The 13,720-nt window shown below is 40.9% G+C and overlaps 1 protein-coding gene across 2 annotated transcripts in view; it reads left to right on the forward strand.

Moving 5' to 3' along the window:
- The window catches only part of LOC141004883 (BMP/retinoic acid-inducible neural-specific protein 3-like), a 39,717-nt gene extending 27,186 nt beyond the window's left edge, over positions 1-12,531 (forward strand). For both annotated transcript variants that reach the window (XM_073476576.1, XM_073476577.1), the window contains 3 exons: positions 1,594-1,816; positions 9,191-9,533; positions 11,221-12,531. In XM_073476576.1, coding sequence (XP_073332677.1) covers positions 1,594-1,816; positions 9,191-9,533; positions 11,221-11,991 — 1,337 coding nt within the window. In that variant the 3' untranslated portion in view covers positions 11,992-12,531. The remainder of the gene's footprint in view (positions 1-1,593; positions 1,817-9,190; positions 9,534-11,220) is intronic.
- The last annotated feature ends 1,189 nt before the right edge of the window (positions 12,532-13,720 follow it).

A 13,720-nucleotide genomic window follows, 5' to 3' on the forward strand; every position in this document is an offset into this window, starting at 1 on the left:
TGTGATACTTTTATCAGCAGTAGTAGCACAGATTGCTGCAGCTGTAATACTATATCAGGGATTCTATATTTAGCCTTTTTAATCAATATACTGTCATGTTCAGAATAATTATGATACCTTGGCATAGTTTACTCCGTCTTGACGTGCCAACGTTTGGAGTAAAGATTTTGCTTTCTGCTTTCAAAGTGGACCCTTTCTCATGTTTTACTATCTTCATTGTAATTCTGGATGATTTTCATTCCCTTTTTGCTTTACTGAATATGATCAAAATGTTGGAGGTGACTTTTTAAAGCACCACCTGTCAGATGCTGTGCCCCAATTCAGATACTCCAATGCCTGCATTTCTAGCTCAAATAAAACAGGCTGCCAAGGTCTAACCAATATCAAAGGCTCCTTCAAATATAACTGAGCCATCTCAGACTGCCTCAATGCCTCAAACTGGAGGACATGGCTGTGCATCCTCTGTGTTTTACCATATCCCACAATCCAGTGTGCACTGGTCAATTGTTTAATGGAGCGTTGAGCTTATGCTTGTCAAGTCATAAAGACAAGAAATATCACCTGACCATATTGTATTTACGAGGTATTTTGTTTTAAGTGGTCATTATTGACCATAAATATATTATATGATCTGGACCCATGAAAAAGTCACTAAAGGATCTTAATAAGCGTAAACATAAATGTCTTCTTGTTAGCAGCCAAGGCATCTCGTAAACACAGGCCACATAGATATATTAAGTGTTAACATGCCAGTTGTCCATCATGTGTTGAAGTGACACAACTATACTATAATCTAGTATCAACAGCAAAGTAGCATGATTACACACATCACATGGCTACTGGGAAAACAAAGTGAGGAAAATAGGTTGGTTACCTCACTGAGAAGATGGAGGTGTGCAGACTGTCGCCTGCAGCCCCTCAAGTAAGGCCTGGGCCACATCAAGGCATGATGGATGCGGCGCTGCTACTGTTTGCAATATCTTTCAACACGGGCTTTGCTTTTGAAAGTGATCAATAATGATGATTTTCCTTTATCCTCGTTAAGAAAGACAGAGAGAGGTGTGATTACACAAAAAAAAATACTGCCTTTCACCTAGTATGTTGATATGACTATCCACTGATCACTTCCAGGTCTATGTTTTGAACCATGTGCGTGATACGGAAATAAAAAGGGCAAGCTTCCGGACACTACTCACACAGACTATGGCTGCTTTAACCTCTTTGCATGGGTGCCGAAATGAAAAGCAAGAGGTTCCACAACATGTAACTAGGGTTAGGGTTAGGGTTAACCCTACTACACGTACGAGCTGCCCTCGCAGGCAACGTGGCCTGGGCTTAACACCTCACTGTGGCTGCTCCTTCTTGTTCCATTACTCCCTGCAATATTTCAAACTGATCAGCTGTTAACCAATGTCGAAAATGCACACCGTGGCATGCCTAGTGTTAAACAACATTTGTCATGGTTGTGCCTCATGTTTCACAGACTATAGAGGGTATGAGGTGTTAACAATCCTTTAGGAAATAAACAAAGCATTTTTGCATTGATGGCAAAAATGCTACGATAACCCATTTTATGTGTCTTTTCTGTTACAGATGAATTCAAGGCCTTTTATGCGAGGTTGCCCCAGAACTATTTCCTGAACGTGTCAACCATCCAACACTTGTGGTCGATGGACAACTTGTTTCAGTGGCGGTATGAGCAGCTGGAGAACAGCATGCGGGTCCTCTCCAGACGAGCCCAGAGAGTCATTTTCAAGCTCTTCAGTCTCAGTAAAAGATGTCACCGACAGCCCCAAGTCCGCCTACCACGAGAACGGTGAGCACAGCTGCTGTAACACAAATTTTCATTCCCTCCGTGTGTTTGTTAACTATGTAAATCAGATAAACACGAATTGTTTTAACAGTTTCACAATCCTTTTTATAGCTTTTAGTCTACGACGCTGAGTAAACCTACAGCAACATTTTTACATTAAAGCAGAGTCTTCTCATAATGTACTTGTCTTTCGCTTTCTGTTTGATCTCCACCCTCATGGTAGATGCAAGGTTGTTGCATTTTTATGCCCGAAGCTACTATAGATGGAGTCACAGGCTGCAGTGCTCTCCATAGACTAATCCAGGGACGTAGGAGGAAGCAAACAAGCTGCCACACTGTGGTGGCATTTCACTTGTATACCCTCACAACACCCCTTTGGTGACTGCAAAGGATTTCATTTTTATCTCTTGTGTATAGCTTTCACCAAGTACATCCTGCTACACACTGAAAAGCCATTTGAACAAGCCTGACATCTACAGAACAGTACAATTTTTCAACACAGTTTTTATAGACACGTCGTTCCTTCTGAAGATCACCATAAATGAGTTTACCTGCCTCATTTTGTTGTTATCAGTTGCTCCAACTGTAAATTTCAACTTCACAAGTCACTGCTGCATTTATTATTTATTGAGCCTCATGAATCTGCATGAAATCATGAAATCTTCATTTCATTTCACCAGATGAAATCCCTGTGAAACCAGATTCTTTGCGTAGGTTTTATGGCTGAAAGGAAGAAAATTCAACATTTGTAATGGTATTTCTGTGTCAGTGTCAGAGGTTTATAAAATTTTATATTTAACTCACAAAATCAGATGAAATTTTGAAAAAGGGAATGAATATGTGTCGATTCATAGCCCAATTATAATATGTTTGCAAATTAAGTTAAGTTACAGCAATTCGCACCCATTCTGTTAACATTTATCAGAAGTGTTACCATTGGTTTTTCTTCCTAATTATGTTTCAGAACCAGTCTAAACCACTGTTCAAACTGTGATTAGACTTATTGACACTCTTTCTTATACCTTAGTTGTGTGTTAGCATTTCCTAAATTGGCTTAATTTGTCACAGATCCTGATGGAACAGGATCTGGGATCTTTCCGATCAGGACCGGCACCTATTTGATTGGATCTGACTCCTTTGTCACTCTCAAAATCTGTAAATTAAAATGTAATTTTATCAAATATTTGATGTTATCTATTCTGTCATTCTTTTATTTCCTATTTTAAATCTAATTTTTAAAAAGAGAGAGAGGGAGTTTTAATGCCTTTTGGTATCTACATTTTTGGCATATGATTACTGTAAACCCCACAAGCAAGTGGGCATTTGTGCTGTGAAATGATGAGTATGGCTAAATTAGGAGGTGCCTGTGTAAGTGCGGCGCTATCCATTGTATTGAAATGGAGCAAAGTGGATCAATCAATAGACATAAAGACAGACAGAACACGTCACTGAGTTCCGGTGCAGTCTGCCTGCTTTTCACAGTTGTAAATAAATGATATTGTCCTACTTCCATTTTCCCCATTGGAGCAATTCACAGACAGAAGGGAAACAACATGGAAGTGAAGGAACAGTTTCTACACGCCTCTCCACTGATTTTGAGTGATTATTGTGGATGCTCTGATTAATAAATGAAAATAGATAAAGCTCTGTTTGCAAAGCCCCTCGGTGATGTCCAATGTGCTCCAGGCACTGAAGAGTTCTGTGACTTTTCTCTCCACCTGACCTTCAGGAACAGTCTGATTTACAAACTATGCACTGCTATGCATTATCCAAAAAAATTTGAAAATAGTGACAATCTTGTCCTGGTGTGCGGTGAAATATTGATTTTGTTTGATTGGTTGTTTTGCTTTGTTTTTGTAGACCACTGTGACTCTTATGGCAGTTCCAAAAATGCCTCATTGTGTTCTGATCTACAACATGTATTGTCAGGGTTTAGTTTAGGCAACTAAAAGTGTTTGGTTAAATAGGAAATCACTGTCTAGGTGGTTTGGACACAGAAAGAAAATAACGGTCTCCAGTACCAAAGTTGGATGTTTTGTACAACCTACACTTTGAACTCCTCCATGACTTTTTTGAAAGTTATAACATAATTCCTTTGCTGCTGAGAGAGGACAGTCATTATTCATATGCCAGCAAGAGGTCACTTGTCATAGACCTAGGTCATTTTAAATGTCTGTCCAATGTTCTCTGTTGAGGACAGTCTCCGAGTTTTAGGCTCGTGTTCAATTAGAATCTAACCGACACTGGCAGCTACACAGCATTCAGATCGGCTGAGCTTCCACAGTAATGGTGGTGACACTAGACAGTGCACTCTGTCTCTCTCTTGCTTTCTTTCCGTCTTTCTTTTCTCTGTCTCCGCGTTCACCCCTGTCTTGTTTTCTCCACCACATTGCCAAAAACATACATTAACCACTGATCTATGCAGCTGATATTCCCACCCGCTTGCCAAGAAAAGGTGTGGGAGCGTCCTCGCCCTCATCCAGTCAGTGTTTATCTATGTTATTACCGTTGCGTCAAATGTGAAGCTTCCCCTTTCATTTCTGTCTTCACAGAAATCTCCATACTCAGTGGAAAGAGATTGAAAATGGGATGTTTGTCAGTTTGCCTGGGAGAGAAAAGGAAGCTCTTGAAAAACCCCTCACTCTCCCTTCAACATCCCGTTTGAGGCACTCGAGATAGATGAGAGATATGTGATTGATTTTGCTTCCTGGGGGCTACTTTTCCACCACGCTGACAATTATGAGCAAATAAGCCAGTCGAAGCAGCAGTCAGCTTGCCTTTTATTAGCTGGGTAATGATAAGACTACACAGTACACTTTGTGCTCAAACTTTCGCCATCAGGCATAATGATGCACATTGTCATTCAAGTGATGTTTTCAGGACTTCTGCTTTAATCAGCTTAGAAAACGTCTTTCTAATGCACGGCCTTCTCCCAAAAAAAAAGGTGCTGGATTTCTTCATGAAAACAAGGTCTTGTCTGGAAGAGTACCCTCATCTTTGTTTGACTAGTAAGAGAGCGCAATTAAGATTTGAGTCTAAAGTGTTGAATAGCTTTTTAATGAACTTTTCAAGACATTCAGTGGATCAGACCAGTTTCATCTTGACAGTTTCACACTGTTTCAATAACATTAAATCTCACAGGAAAAATGGCCAGAAGTTGTGATTATTGCATATCATGACACTGGTCTTTTCTTCCCTTACATTCTTCATATTGATTGCTTTTGTAAGCTTCCCTGAGGATTTACTGGGAAATCTGCTGGTTTGCCAATTTTCTCTAAATAGCATATAAACATTATCGCTGACAGAAGATAAATGTAAGTTAATAAGAAAGCTTCTGAAAATAAGCACAATTGTGCTCCTTTGAGGAGCCTCTACTGACAGTAGAAATACTATAAATATGGTAAATGGACTTGCTTTTCTGGTTTCTGAACCACTCAAAGCTCTTTACAACACATGCCACATTCACCCATTCACACACACATCCTTACACTGATGGCACTGATGCAAGGTGTCGATCTGCTCATTAGGAGCATTGCGGCACATCAACCAAAGCAACCCAAAGTATTTTTATGTTCAGTCACTCACACATCAGCTCACACACAGATGGAACAGCCATCAGGAGCAGTTTGCCGGTTCAGTTTCTTGCCCACCACCCTCAAATTAGTGGCTCTACCTCTTGAGCCACAACTGCCCTATATAAGACAGTATAAAACATATCATGATGTTTTGATGTGATGATTAAATTTTTTCTGCCAACTTATTGAATCTTTTCTGTGTGCACCATCAAATGCATAAAATAAAAATAAAAAGTTGTAAACTTTTGATTAATTAGTTCCAATTAAACATGAAATCATAATGCTACAGCATACACATTTATTCATTGGAATTTATTGAACGTTTTCTCTTACAGGATCTGAAACACAACCATGCAACAAAAAAGACAGTACACTGTCTTGTAGTAGGGTGAATGGTGTCTCAGCCTCAGTGCCCCCCTACAGCGTTACATACATGTTTACTTCAACATACAAGTTTTCAACACAACATCATTATGACATCATGAGCACCTACATAAAATCTGACAAATTGCTAAAGACCTGGGATATGTATTTACAACAGTGGTGTTGCACTCAGAAACTGTTGTGTAAAATGCTGTTTCCTACATAATGTTGCTTTAAAATCACAATATTTTCATAAATAATTACAAATCAGCTTCATAATTACACAAAATATCCTTTGTTGACCGGAATTTATCCAATCTGTTTTCATAAGTGTTAACTGAAGGAGCCAACACCACATCTTCTGGAAGCACATTTCATGCTTTTACAGCATAGAGTGAGATATTTTTTTCCCCTTTCATAGAAACACTTTACTGGGAGTAATTTCAGTTAGTTCCCTCTAAACTCATGCCTATTATTCCAAAAGCGGACGATAGGCTCAGCAGTGAGATCATATATTCAGTGAAGAAGCTTATAGACTCAATGTCTCCTCTATGTCTCCTGTATACTGGAGTTAGTAACTATTATTTACAATGCTATTTTATTTTGTAGAATACAGTGATTTTTAAGACAAAAAACTTTATTGCAACTGTTTTGAGAAGGGCATTTTCTGTGTCGACATGAGAATGCACAAAACCAAGTTCACAAAAGGTTTTCTCAGTTTGGAGTGGAAGAACTTGACTGGCCTGCACAGAGCCATGACCTCAACCTCTCCAACACCTTTGGGATGAACTGGAATGCAGACTGTGAGCCAGATCACCTAGCATCAGTGTTGGACCTCACTAAAGCAGTTGCGGCTCAATGGGAGAGAATCCATTCAGCCAGTTTTCGAAATCTTGAAGAAAGCTTGAAACCAGAGGAGTGCAGGTTATTGCAGCGGATCAATGCCAGTGGATTGAGAACGACATGTAATGTAATATTTGGACATCCACATACTTTTCGCCATGTATTACTTGTATTACTTCAAAGCTCTATAGGTTAAAGTGCATACTAGTTCTGTGTCATGGAATCCAATATGGGTACAATTCCACAAATGTCCAGGAAATCCCTTGATCTTTTCAAAGACCCTGAGTTCTTCCTTTATTGAAAATATTATCAACGGAAACAGAGCGCAAGTGTCTTTTTAATCACTGGGTGTTGCAGGGTTTTTCCAAAAGCCAACAACTGTATATTAGGCTGAACTCATTCTCCAAACACAGTGTCGCCTGCTCCTTTGAAAGTGGCACCAAAGTTAGAAGACATTGTGATTTACGGCAGTGTTTTGGAGGAAGAGTAGCAGGGAGCAGGAAGGCTGTACATATTCACACCAGGGAACTAACAGTACACCTGCATTCTTGTCTTGGCCACTGCTTTGCTCTGCTGAAGCTGTCGGAGGTGAAATACCTTGTCCACAGGTAGCAAGTGATGAAAAGAAGGAGCCCCTTCGGTTCATTTCCCATCCCTGCTTTTTTCCATTAGGGGGTCTTGATATTCAAATCTGTGATTTTCTGAACTCAGACTTACTTCCCACTGTCAAGCACACAATGAGATTGGGATACGCAGGAAGGATGCCCCAAATGTAATCCGGCAAACATTTTCAGATTAGCATAAAGTTTACCACAATACACCCTCATCAAAGAAAACGCTTTTTATATTTGGTTTTCTGAAAGGAAAGCCGGCGGTATGTGCTATGCATTTCTTCTTTTCTGCGTGCAAAGAGGATAAGAGGCATAAAGGGATCACAGTCGAGAAAGTGCTACAGACGGGAATCAAACTCAGGCCCACATAGGGGAATTATATGTGCATCTGAGAGTCAGTTATCCTGCGGCTGCAGTGCGCGTCTAATATTTATGTCACAAACTGATCAAAGACAACTTTCTCTTCGTCTCTGTATCTCGCTTTCTCTTCCTTTTCAAACACCGCTGTTTGTGCTCATATTCTTTGCATGTGTAACCTACTCTCATCATGGGGCACTTTAGGACAAGAAAAGCATGAAAATTAGTGTACTACACAAGGATCTCAGGCCAGCTTGACTCAATAAAAAAAGTTTTTTGTGTAAGTATTTCAGTACAATCTTGACATCATTATCCTGCTAAGACCAGCTGAAAAAAAGACTATGGGTCTATAGCTTTGACATCAGATTAAACTCTACACCTTGTAATGCCTGTAATCCTAGGACAGTCATTTTATGTGGACTGGCAACGGTGATCACACTCAGCAAAAACATTTAAGATGCAACTCGAGCTTGAATGTGGAAATTGCTACTTTCAGTCATACCCTGTGGCCTTCATCAGTGATGGAGATTGCTCATAAAATGGAAGAATTACAACCACGATGCAGAAGTTTCTCTTTAACATGATAGGGACACTCGTTTTATGTGCACTTGTTTTTCCCTCTCTGGCAGTTTAGCTGAGAGGGGTACGTGCCTTTGTCACCCTCAGCTAGTCTGAGCCCTGAAGCCCCGCCCTGCTGGGATACGACTGTGTTTTTCAAACAGTCCCTGCTGCACTGCAAGTGGAGTGTCTAGCTGTTCCTTTGTTTTACCAAAGTTTGTTTAACATGTCGCATATTCAAACAACTCAACACTCAACACTACTTTCTTGAGTCCTCAGTAACACACCCGCCGTCACTCAGATGAATGGTTGTTGAGAAAAAACGATACCTGATTATCTGTGTGGCTGCCTTAATGGATAATGGATCCACTAAATGTTTGCTTTTAGTGATATCTTTGGAATTTCTCAACCAAACAACTTCACACTCAACAATGCACATCCTTTGGTCTCCAGCAATACACCCACTAAGTGTGAAGAAGAATGACAGTCAGACAGTCAGACAGACAGACAAAGATTCCTTCCTTTGTAGTCAGAGAAACAGTATTTTGTTGTGTAGCAGGTCCAAATCATGCATTGAAATATAGTGACTGAAATACAATTGAAAAAATGGTTATATAACCTAGACATGTAAAGTTAGATCAAATTTATATCAATAGCAAATTTTAAACACCATAAGTTGACCATAGTGCTTTACAAACAAGGCCAAAGGAAAATAAGGTCCACACAACAGACAATGAAAGACTCAGAGCTCAGAGTACACTCAGAGCTCAAGATAAAATCCCTGAGACATGTAAAGAAGCATCTAAAAAAACGTTCACAAAGGTCTTTTGACCTGCAAATTACCTAAAGCACGCTTGCTTGAATCCTGTCGGGTCTGTCTGCATACTTTACATTATGCTGATTATGCTTTATAATTTTAACGAGCAAGCTGTCTGCACACCCAGACAGGTGTCCTGGACCCAATAAAGCAGCTACCTATTAAACCAGCTCGTCCTATAAGTCCTGTTCAATAATTATTCCCTCTCCGCCACCCTCTTCTCTTCTTCTTTTTTCTTCTTTCTCCTGTGCAGGCCTCAGTCCTACTGGCTGAGTCATTTCCAGTCTCTCCTGTATTGCTCAGAGAACAACCAGCTTGGTGCGTTCTCTGAGGAGCTCCACAGCTGCAGCTGTCGATACGAGCACAGCCCCTGTCAGCTGCCACCGCCCTGCTCCATTGGGGAAGGCTCTCTTTGTGCGGCATGTGCACCAGACAACCACACCCGCTGTGGGAGCTGCAACCCAGGCTTCACTCTGATGCAGGGGGCCTGCAGGCCCATGGTGGCAGACTCTACGGAGAACTACCTGGGATTCGAGACGGACCTCCAGGATTTGGAGCTGGGCTACCTACTGCAGAGAGCTGATCGCAGGCTAGAGGTATTTCTCTTTTAGCTTTTGTTTAATCAGTCAGGCTGAGAGAGAGCTGAGCTGTCTTTCTCAGCAGTAGCCTAGGGAGGATATACTGACTCATGGGAGCTGCTCAACATTACAAAGTCTTGCCCTTCTGACTCCTGAGGAACTTCGAAGTTATCCAGTGTTTTCCTTGTATTTGTTGTACTATACCATGTTTTAGATGTTCTGTTTGTCCGAGGCAACAGGCAGTGTTTGACGAAACCTGGCCCAGCAGTGAGAAGTGAAACAGAAGTAACCTAATATTTTGACCCAACAAAATAAGAGTTTTATAAATGAAAACAGGTCAGCTCGATGGGTCATTCTTGACCTTGGAAACGGCATTCCCATGGTCTTCCTTGGCCATGGGATGTTGTTTAAAGCTTTGAAACAACAAGTAAGACTGTATGTTGAGACGTTCAAATGGAAGAAGAAACCTAATACTTACTGTCAAGCAAGTTATCCCTTTCCCTTCCTTGTTCCCTTACTTTTTTCTTTCTGTAAATTTTGGCTCTAAAACATAACTGTGATTGCCAAATCGGCCCATGGATGTATCAAGAAACAGGAAAACGTGTTGCAAGATTGCACCCCAGTCATTTCATTGAAGGTTGCTCTCTGGACAGCAAAAGAGTTCCTCAGGCTTTCACTTCTTTGGCACAGAACATGAGCATTAAAATGTTTGTGGTGCTCAAAAAAAGTCTAAAATCTAACAGCAGCTTCTTTGTGTGTGGGAGAAAAAGTCCTTTTGGGCCTGAGCAGGTCACTTGGTCTGCTATTGTTATAACATGTTGCCCAGGATACATACTTCTTATGACCACAATATGCCTGTTTGAGCTGGGTACCTTTGCTGCATGTCAGTTCCCTTCTGCAAAACCGCCCAAAAAAGCACCACACAAAAAACAAAAGCTCAGAGGACATTTCACACAAGCTTAAATGTTGTACTTCTGTGTTCCAGGTTGCGAGTTCCATAAATGGAAATGGTGAATGGACTGTATTTATATAGTGCTTTTCTAGTGTTTTGGATTCAGTGTCTTGCCCAGGGCATGACATGTAGACTGCAGAGGTCAGGGATCAAACCACGGACCTGCCTATTGCTGGACAGTAATGATGTAGGGAATATGACAAATTGCTACCATTTCACCGCTTCCTGATTGATCAGCAACAGAAAAGACAAAAGATAGTGAAAATCCACAGGGAAATTAAGTCATATTTCAACCTACCTAACATTAGACAAAACCTAACGTTAGCATTCACAACTTCCTAGCTAACATTATGTTTAAAGGAAAGGTGTAAATTGATTCTAAAATATCAACATACATCTTGGACACATTTATTTAAACTGGGACGTAAAACACACTGGATATAATCAAACAGTAACATTAGCTAGAAGTAGTTGAATGCTAACATTAGATAACTGGTTATCAAATATGTCGTTTTACCTTAAAAGATGAATGATATTGATACTGTGGACCAACATGGGGCCATATTTTAAGCTACTGATCCATCAGGATGTGATAAAATGATAATGTTTTGTCGGATTCCCTTCGATTATACGACTTACAGACTGGGACACAGCAGCATACCATTATCCCAGTATTTGAGCCTCCCACTCACTGACACAAGAGGAAAAGTTTCACCACATGTATGTACTTAAGGTTTTCTGTGTGTCTTACAGGTCCACGCGATCTTCATCAGCAATGACATGCGACTGAACAGCTGGTTTGACCCATCGTGGAGAAAGAGGATGCTGCTGACCCTGAAGAGCAACAAGTACAAGTCTAACATGGTCCACATGCTGCTGGGAATATCCCTCCAGATCTGCCTTACAAAGAACAGCACCCTGGAGCCTGTCCTTACTCTCTACATCAATCCCTTTGGAGGGAGCCACTCAGAGAGCTGGTACATCCCTGTCAATGAGAACAGTTTTCCAGACTGGCAGGCCACCAAGCTGGACCTACCCTTCGAGTGCTATAACTGGACTCTGACGCTGGGCAACAAGTGGAAGACGTTCTTTGAAACCATTCATATCTACCTTCGGAGCAGGATAAAGACTCAAGATGGACTGAATGACAGCATGTATTATGAGCCTTTAGAAATGACAGAGCCCGCTCGAAACCTGGGCTACATGAAGATCAACAGCATCCAGGTCTTTGGCTACAGCATGCACTTTGACCCGGAGGCGATCCGTGACTTGATTCTGCAGCTGGACTATCCGTACACGCAAGGTTCCCAAGACACGGCCATGCTTCAGCTCTTGGAAATACGAGACCGGGTGAACCGTTTGTCCCCTCCAGGTCAACAGAGGTTGGACCTGTTTGCCTGTCTTCTGCGGCACCGGCTCAAACTGACTGCCAGCGAGGTGGTTCGCATTCATGCCTCTTTACAGGCCTTCAGCTCACGTCTGCCCAATTCGATGGATTACGAGACCACCAAGTTGTGCAGTTAACAGCTGCTTGATGGAAGATCTGGACTGTAAATGGACTCAAGGAGAACTCCTTGACAGAAGAATTGTGCCCATTGTGGGGCAGATGCTTACAGTCTCTATGGATTACCAAACTGTATGCTAAATCAGGAGAGAAATCAGAAAGAATGTACACATCTGGTTGTTTTCTGTTTTGTGGCAACTACCCTCAGTGCTATATCATAAAGAAAGAGGTGGATCAGCGAGAAGATGCACAACTGAACAAACAAACGAAAGAATTCTACAGTAGAAATTCAAATACCGCTATATAAAAGTTGAACCATCCTGTTTCAATATGACTGCTCATTTATACTGTAAGTACCAACGCCAAATGAATGGACATTTTATGGTAAAAATGGTACAGTCTGTTTGTTTGTAATTTTTATATGTTCCTTTTGCTTCAGTGACAGTGCACTTTCCATGAAGACCAGAATACAGTGGTGTCAGTCAAGATTTTGTAGATAAATTGATATTAAAACATTAAAGTTATAACAGATTCCAGCTGTTGGAATATTTTTCATGATACTTTGAACTTTCTTTCTTCTGGTTTTGATAAATTATAGTCAAGGTAAATGAATTGGATCTAAGGAAATGTAACAACCACATAGTTTTACTTGGATTCCTTCTTTTCCGCAATCACTTTTATGTGTCTCAACATTTTCGGCTCGCTTCAGTTACAGACATTCACCAAGAAAATTTTGTTCTGAGCACAAACATCCCAAAATTTGAAGTGTTGCAGAATGCTCGGCATGTGATTACACAAGCTCGAACATCAGTCTATAAACTGCCACTCATCTTGGTAGGGGTAGTGTAAAAAATAGATAGATTGCTGAAGACATACCTGTTCTATTGCAATGGAACCTATTTGTTCTCCCCTCTCTTTAAGAACCAATAAAAGCCCTTTCTTAAGCTAAACACCCTGTGGAATCCAGTGAGACAAGCTTGTGTAAAATTGAAACCATGCAATTTGAATAGTAAAAAGAAGCTGTGTATTATTAAAATTTTACTCAATGATGCTGGAAAACCATAATATTCTTTATTCTCTCGAAATTGAATACATTGGAGCATAAAATGAAATGCAGCATGGACCCGAGTAAATGTCAGAGGTCAGCTACAGTACATGACTTGAGTCCAAGTTCCAGAATTCTTGAGTTTAGGTTACTTGTGCCAGGTTTGAGAATTTGACCATTATGTGTTTATTGTGAGCAAGAAATAGGTCTGTCTGCTACTTTTCAGTCTCATGTATTTTGCAAGTAACATCCTGCAGACACTGGACGTGTTCGTGCAATGTTTTCTTTTCAGTCTTCTGTGTGACTGAACAAATACATTGCATTTTTACTAATGCAGCTGACTATACCAGCTGTGTAGTGGCATGTGCCGCATTTGCACCATGCAACTGTGACCTGAAGCACTCTTTTTTTTTTATCACTTACACAAACAGATACGCTTGTGTATTGGGCCTGCGAGTTTTGTCAAACATGTCTTGAGTGCACAACAGTACTGGGGCTGAACAGATCCAGTGTAGACACTGACAGAGGACAGCAGCTGCTGCTATTGTGCTGCTGACATGCTGCTTCCCGTGCATGGCCGCTTCAGACAAGGTGATGGTACCAAATACCAATTAAGCTCAGGCAGCACACAGCACTTTCTGTCCAACCCAAGAGTGTGGCAGCTCACCAAACCATTGTTAAACGGTGCTTGCAAGACAGTTTTT

The sequence above is a fragment of the Pagrus major genome, chromosome 11, assembly GCF_040436345.1.
Source record: "Pagrus major chromosome 11, Pma_NU_1.0".
NCBI lineage: Eukaryota > Metazoa > Chordata > Actinopteri > Spariformes > Sparidae > Pagrus > Pagrus major.